Source organism: Pelodiscus sinensis, chromosome 1, assembly GCF_052426305.1.
Source record: "Pelodiscus sinensis isolate ZL-2025 chromosome 1, ASM5242630v1, whole genome shotgun sequence".
Classification (NCBI taxonomy): domain Eukaryota; kingdom Metazoa; phylum Chordata; order Testudines; family Trionychidae; genus Pelodiscus; species Pelodiscus sinensis.
In genome coordinates, this window is record NC_143052.1 from 354,080 (window position 1) to 362,103 (window position 8,024).

The window sequence follows — 8,024 nt, forward strand, 5'->3', positions numbered from 1 at the left end:
TTCCACACCAGCCATGATTTTATAGACCTCTATCATATCCTGAAGTGGAGGCTGCCTGTTCACTGATGTGTGGGTGGGCACAGTGCATGGCAAATGACCAGATGGAAAGTGTGAAAAATCAGGCTGGGTGGGGGTGACAATAGGGACCTATACATGATAAAGCCCCTAATATCAGGATGGTGTTGATACTATGGGATGCCTGGTCACCCTGAAGCCATGGCTTTACCTACTCTCACGGCTCCCTGACCCTTGTGTGTATGCAATGGGAGGGGCAGGTGCTTTGAATCCTGTTGGCACAAGCCAGGGCTAATCTGGCTCTTGGCACCAAGCCCTGAGCGCCTCACTTCCAATGAAAGACTGAGGTAGGGCCTGCGCCTGGCCTCGCAAAGTCCTTCCTTCCCTGTGGCTCATCCGTCCAACTCCTTTGGAGCCTTTTCCTCATTTCAGTGATCCTAGCACATGCACCAGCTCTCGGTGCCTGGGTTGGGCTTTGTCACCGTACAGCTGCAGGATGCCCATCCTGGGGCTGGTCTGTTACACAAGCGAGAGCTGGGTAACGTGCACAGCCTGCCCCATGCCTAATGCCCAGCAGGGTGCAGGGAACACCCTGAGCTGGAGGCGGACGGGGTCATGTATGTGCTATTTCTTGTGAATGTGGACACGAGACGTCCAATAGATGCCTTTCAAACAGCCTCCTACACCTTTCGCCAACCACCCTCCTGGTAGCTGTTGAGCCAGAGCCACAAGCACCAGGCTAAGATTTGCCCGAGAGCCCTTTCAGTCCCATCCCAACCCCGGATCTAAGCAATGGTCTAGGAGTCTGAGCTGTAAGAACGAACCCAGCACATACATGACAGCGTCAGCAACACTCAGCAGAGCCATTGGAGAACCCCTGGCTACCTGCGCTCATGCCCCTGTGCCCAGCCCCTTAGTGGAAGCTCTCCAGGATCTTCACGGATGTGGACAATTCAAGGCCCTTGCAGGGGGCGCCGAGCCAGCTAGCACAGAGCTGCTTTCCTACCAGCTCCCATTAACAGCACAGCTCACGCCACGAAGGCAGTCGTGTGGTACTTTTGGAGCAGTTCCCTGCAGTAGTTTGTCCTGTACCCTCTCCGCAGGAAGGTCTGGGCTCTCAGAAATATTGGCTATTTCTTGTGTGTATGGTGCTCCAGCCCGCCGTGCCCCTGCACCGGGGATGGCTGGGCTGCCTGGTTTGCATTTGCTCCAGGTGCACTCCAGACCTGCTTGGCAATGTGTGACAGATTAGCTGAGAGATTTGGCGCAGGGTGCCACCAACGGCTAACCAGTGGGATGGGTTAACATTCGATTGCCCCTGCTCTTGGGCCCAGTGACGTGGGGACACATCTGCCCCAAAGTTGCTCTGGGGCAGGGGGGTGTGAATAAATCCAATCAAGTGGGATCCATAAACATTGCTGCAGCTGTGGGGAGGGGCCCATAACCCAGTGTACCGGGGGTAAACCTCACCCATGGGTTACATAAACAGGCTTTCCAGAAGCTGCTAAAGGGTGCCCTTGGTTGTCAGCTAGCCAGATGGAAGGGGTGGTTTCTGAGCAGCACCAGGAACTGGGAGTGCCCAGTGGAGGAGGCTGCCCCGAAACAATTGTTCCCACCCGTTCCTCTTCCAGCTTGGGTACTCTGCAGAGGGAAGCAACCTTCCAGCACACAGAGCAGGAGCCAGTGACCCGTGACGCAGCCTCACCCTGCAGGAAGCATGGAACTACCCTGCCTGCCCTGCAATAGCCCAGCCCATGCGGCCCAGAATACCAATTTGTAAACCATTATGTTTCTAGCTTTCATGGTTGTATGGAAACCCATCCCAAGCTGCCTCCCATGGGGCTCAGAAATCTGGCTCCCATGATGCAGTTCGGCATTTTCAGTATAAAACTGCAGTCCCTTGCAATCTAAACATTATGAAGTCACTGAAAATTACCTGACTCATGATAATCGGTGTGTGTTGGGGGGGGGGGAGGTTGCGGTGTGAATGATTTCATATGATGGTGCTTATGGACCTGATGCTACACTAGAGGCTTCTGTCTACTGCATCAGTTTTGCAGACTGTCAAGGCTTTGTGTAGACCTGGCTTGAGCCTGACACAGAACGGAGAGTCTAGGCAGGTCACACATGGCTTCTGCAGTGTACAATGGCCTGAAACCTCCTTCTCCTGCATCGTCCTGGCCAAGCAGCACCCGGCATCATGTTCTAGTTCCAAGCAGCTGCTGGGACATTGCCTACCTGTAGTTTGAGTTACTGTCTGTTCAGGGCTGGGAAGACTAGACGTGCTAAAACTGGTTGAAATTATTCATTTTGAAGTGCAGCCCGTGGCTAACACTGATGCCATGCGTGTTGGCTGTTTGTCTCCAGGCTCCCTTACCCTGCTGTAGACAGCTCTGGAGGGTTTCCTGTGCCAGGACACTTTCATCTGCAGCATAAGCGATTCGCGTGAGTTCCAGTGCAATGCACATCTCAGAGTGACAGGTCCAGCCATGCGGTCTGGTGAGCTTTGTTCACATACAGCTTGCGGAGCAGACACATGAACTGGGGTTTCTAGATTTCCTTGTAGCCTGCTCCCTCCTTCCTTTGCCAGTTAGCGTCAGAGGCATGGTGCAGAAATTCACGAAAGCTGGGAGCTGTGGAAGTAGTCCCTCTGCCCCATCCTCTGGCTCCTTACACAGCTGCCGCATCTAATAAGCCATCCTTTTTGGAAGTATGGGGAGGAGCCAGTACAGTCAGGGCAGAGCAGGCAGCTTCTCCCAGTTCTGAACTCAGCCTGGACCTCACTGCCTGCATGGTGAAGTATATTCCCTTGTCTGGCTCCCTAGAGCCTTCCTCATGGCCCTCTTCACTTCCTGGTTGCGGAGGCTATAGATGAGGGGATTCAGCATGGGGGTGACGATGCAGTACAGCGTGGAAACCAGGGTGTCCACCCCCGTGGAGTAGCCTGTGCCAGGGCGATTATAGTTGAGATTGGCCATCCCAAAGTATATGGTGACCACACTCAGGTGGGCAGCACAGGTGGAGAAGGCCTTGCGCCTTCCACTGTTGGAGCGGATCCTGAGGATGGCTGCCAGGATGTAGAGGTACGAGATGACAATGAGCAGAAATGGGCTCAGGCCCACAAACACACTGGCAGCATGAAGCACCATTTCATTGGTGTAGGTGTCACTGCAGGCGATCTTCAGCAGGGGAGGGACGTCACAAAAGATGTGGTGAAGCTGGTTGGCTCCACAGAAGGATAACTTGGAGGCCAAGAAGGTGTGTATGGCTGAGTCCAGGAGACCCCAGAGCCAGGACCCCACGGCAAGTGGGAAGCATACCCTCCGGCTCATGATGTCAGTGTAGCGCAAGGGATTGCAGATGGCGGCGTATCGGTCGTAGGCCATGATGGTCAGAAGTGCACACTCGGCTCCCGCGCATGACATCAGTAAGAACATCTGGGCCATACACTCGCTGTAGGAGATGGTCTCCCTCTCATGCAGGAAGTTCACCAGGATCTTGGGGACTGTGACTGACGAGAAGCAGATATCCAAGCAGGATAAGTGGCTAAGAAAGAAGTACATTGGGCTGTGAAGATGGGAATCCAGTTGGATGAGGGTGAATATCATTGAGTTCCCCACTATGGTGGTGATGTAGATCATCAGGAACACCGGGAAGAGGAAGGCCTGGCCATGGGGAAGACTGGAGAACCCCAGGAAAATGAACTCTGTGACCTGAGTCTGATTCTCCAGTTCCATGAGGTTGAAAAATGTCATCTGTGGGGAGAGGGACAGGAAGAAAGAAGAGATGGTGAGTGAATCAGGAATTCCAAGCAAAGCCACCCTCTAGCAGCACCCCTGCAATTTCACATGGAAAAGACGGCACACTTAAGGTAGGTTCAAACTGCGATTCGATGATCAGGCCTGGCTGCTGCCAGCTCAGACTGATGGACTGTGTCACTGCAATGTTGACTTACAGGCTCATGCGATAGGCTTGGGCTGTGATCCCAGAGCTCAGGCTTCAGCAAAACATCTATACAGCAACAAAACAATCCTGCAAGCGTGAGTCAGCTGGCATGGGCCAGGCATGGGTGTGAAATTGCATAGCAGACATAGCTAGGGTCTGTCAGGAACTTCTAGCCCCACATCCCTCTTTTAAGTTTTGTCCTTGCTGAGCCCTGTCTGAGAATCATAGAATCCCAGAGCTGGAAGAGACCTCAGGAGGTCATTGAGTCCAGCCCTCTACCAAAAGCAGGACCAATCCCAACTAAATCAACTCAGCCAGGGCTTTGTCAAAGTGAGACTTAAAAACCTCTAGGGATGGAGATTCCACCCCTCCCTAGGTAACCCATTCCAGTGCTTCACCACCCTCCTAGTGAAACAATTTTTCCTAATATCCAATCTAGACCTCCCCTACTATAATTTGAGACCACCGCTCCTTGTTCTGCCATCCATCACTACTGAGAACAGCCTCTCTCCATCCTCTTTGGAACCTCCCTTCAGGAAGAGATAGAAGGCTGCTATCAAACCCCTTCCCCCAACTCTTCTCTTCTGCAGACTAAACAAACCCAAGACCTTCAGCCTCTCCTCATAGATCATGTGCTCCAAACCCCCTAATCATTTTGGGTATGTCCAGACTACACCTCTCTGTCAACAGAAAGATGTAGATTAGGCAAGTCGAAATTGCTAATGAAGCAGGAATTTAAATATCCCACGCCTTATTAGCATAAACATGGCCACCACTTTTTTCAAAATTGAGTTTTCGAAAAAACGGCAGTCTAGACGTAGATCTGTCAAAAGTAAAGCCTTTTTCGACAAATCCTGTAAACCTCATTTTTTGAGGAATACAGGATCTGTCGAAAAAGGCTTTATTTTCAACAGATCCGCATCTAGACTGCCATTTTTTTTTAGAAAACTCCATTTCGAAAAAAGTGGTGGCCATGTTTATGCTAGTGAGGTGCGGGATATTTAAATCCCTGCTTCATTAGCAATTTCAATGTGCTTAATTTGCATCCCTCTGTCGACAGAGGGATGCAGTCTAGACGTAGCCTTTGGTAGCCCTATGCTGGACCCTCTCCAATGCATCCACATCCTTTCGGTAATGGGGGGCCCCAGAACTGGATACAATACTCCAGGTGTGGCCTCACCAGTGCAGAATAAAGGGGTATAATCACTTCTCTAGATCTGCTGGCAATGCTCCTTCTAATACACTCTAATATGCCATTAGCCTTCTTGACTACAAGGGCACACTGTTGACTCATATCCAGCATCTCATCCACTGTAATCCCCAGGTCTTTTTCTGCTGAACTGCTACTTAGCCAGTCGGTCCCCAGCCTGTAACAATGCTTGGGATTCTTCCATCCCAAGTGCAGGACCCTGCACTTGTTCATGTTGAACCTCATCAGATTTCTTTTGGCCCAATCCTCTAATCTAAGTCACACTGTCCTCTAACGTATCTACCTCTCCCCCTAGCTTAGTGTCATCTGCAAATTTGCTGAGGGTGCAATCCATCCCCTCATCCAGGTCATTAATAAAGATGTTGCACAAAACCGGCCCTAGAACCGAGCTTTGGGGCACTCTGCTTGAAACCGACTGCCAACCTGACATGGAGCCATTGATCACTATCTTTTGGGCCCGACAATCTAGCCATCTTTCTGTCCACCTTAGAGTCCATTTATCCAATCCATACTCCCTTAACTTGCTGGCAAGAATATTGTGGGAGACCGTATCAAAAGCTTTGCTAAAGTCAAGGTATATAACATCCACTGACTTCCCCATGTCCACAGAGCCAGTTACCTCATCACAGAAGGTTGGTCAGGCATGATTTGCCCTTCGTGAATCCATGTTGACTATTCCTGATCACTTTCCCCTCTTCCAAATGCTTCAAAATGGATTCCTTGTGGATCCCCTCCATGATTTCTCCAGGGACAGAGGTAAGGCTGACTGGTCTGTAGTTCCCTGGATTGTCCTTCTTCCCTTTTTCAAAGATGGGCACTACATTTGCCTTTTTCCAATCATCCAGGATCTCTCCCAATCTCCACAAGTTTTCAAAGACAATAGCTAAAGGCTCTGCAATGACATTTGCCAACTCCCTCAGTACCCTCAGATGCATTAAATCTGGACCCATGGATTTGTGTATGTCTTGCTTTTCTAAATAGTTCTTAACCTGCTCTTTCTCCACCAAATACTGCAGCTTTTCCCACATCAAATGTCACTAAGTTACCCCCTTCATCCAGTAAGGTACCCACACCCTCTTATTGCTAACTTGCCTGTAGAAACCGTTCTTGTTACTCTATGTGTTACAGAACAATCTAGTTTTCTAGTCTGGATCAGGACTTCATTGTGCAAGGCATGCATGCCAAGAGGAGGGCATGGTAGGCCAGTGCCCTGCCTGAGCTGACAGCCCATTAATTTGTCTAAATTCAGCTATTGCAGGTATTGGTTCTTGTTATGCCTTGGTTTGCTAGATTAAAGAGTCATCTATGGCCAATATTTGTCCCCTATCTGGGTGCTACATTCTTTGTTCCTAAGTGCATAACCTTACATTTGGCCTTGTTAATCCTTCCCATTTACCAAGCAATCAAGATGGCTCCAGATCAGTTAAGGCTCAACAATCATTTGAAGGCTGGAAAAAAAACTGCTTGAACAAAGCCCTGATCTACATTAGGACTTTATTTTGAAATAACCCACCCACCGCTAGGGTCGAATTTATAAGCAGTGTCCACACACTACCAAGCCTTTTATTTCAAAATAATGGGCTGCGGAATTAGAAATCTGTGCTCCTGCTTTTCATCAGGAGTAATTCCAATTCCGAAATAGTTATTTTGAAATAACGGTAAATAGCTCTGGTGCCACTATTTCAAAGTAATTACTCCCCAGCGTAATTCAAACTAATTACTCTCCAGTGCTTCCTGGAACTCTGAGGTAGCACTTTCACCTTAACTGAGCCTGCCTTGTACTAATTTTGAGGCTTTGCCAATAGTGTGAACACACTAGTTCAAATCTGTTAAATTAGGAGTTAAGTCAAATTTAGTAATTTTGAAATAATTTCCTAGTGTAGACATGGCCTAAGGAACTTGAGAGCTTAATTTGTTTACCTTACTGAAAAGAAGGGTAAGGGCTGTTTAGAGCCGGTCATGCCTGCCCCACACCCGGACTCCCTATACCTGGGCTCCGTGGTCCAGGAACATCTGTGGTGTCCTCCCAGACCAGACAGTCCCAGTTAAGGAAGATACAACCTGTACTAGATTTGAATGGATTATCATAGAATAGAAACTGGAAGGAACCTTGAGAAGTCATCAACTCCAGTTCCCTACACTCATGACAGGACCAAGCACCATGTTTGTCTTCCTCCCAGGGGATAGAAGAGCCTTTATCTGTACAAAGTACAAGCTGGTCTCCATATTGGAAGAGAAGGTTAAAGGACTAGAGACCCAAGTATCGACCCTATGTTCCATCAGAGAAGATGAAGACTTCCTGAATAGAAGGCAGCATTTAATACTGCAGGCACAGGATACTGAAGAACCAGAGAGAGCAGTACAGAATGGGAAAGAAAATTGACAGCATGTGACCTTCAGGAGAAGAAAGACAACTCGGGTACCCCCAATCCCAGTAGAGGTAAGTAACTGTTTCCAGGCTCTCTGCACAGGTACTATGATGGAAAACACTTTGGCAAAGTCCTCTGAGGGAAGGGATCAGAAGGGTACCCATATCAACCAGAAGGCATGGGACACATAGCCCTAAGGATGGATATTCCACCACCACTACTCCCAAGGGAAGGAAATGGGTGGTGATAGTCAGGGGTCCCTTCCTAATGAGGACAGTCATCCATCCCCATCCAGACCGGGAAACTCGAGAAGTGTGCTGCTTGCCTGAAGCTAGAATTCAGAATCAGTCTTCTGAAACTGATCAAGCCCTCAGACCGCTACCCCTTCATACTTCTCTATGTAGGAACCAATGATACTGCCAAGAATGACTTTAGCAGGTCCCTGCAGATTATGTAGTTCTGGGAAGAAGGAGCAAGAAGTTTCA

The 8,024-nt window shown here is 49.2% G+C and overlaps 1 protein-coding gene across 1 annotated transcript; it reads right to left on the reverse strand.

Annotated features, from left to right (window-relative positions):
* Nucleotides 1-2,795: 2,795 nt before the first annotated feature.
* On the reverse strand, nt 2,796-3,770 carry LOC102455869 (olfactory receptor 5V1-like). Its single transcript, XM_006120747.5, has one exon. The coding sequence runs from the start codon at nt 3,768-3,770 to the stop codon at nt 2,796-2,798; it is 975 nt and encodes a 324-aa protein (XP_006120809.5).
* Nucleotides 3,771-8,024: the final 4,254 nt, after the last annotated feature.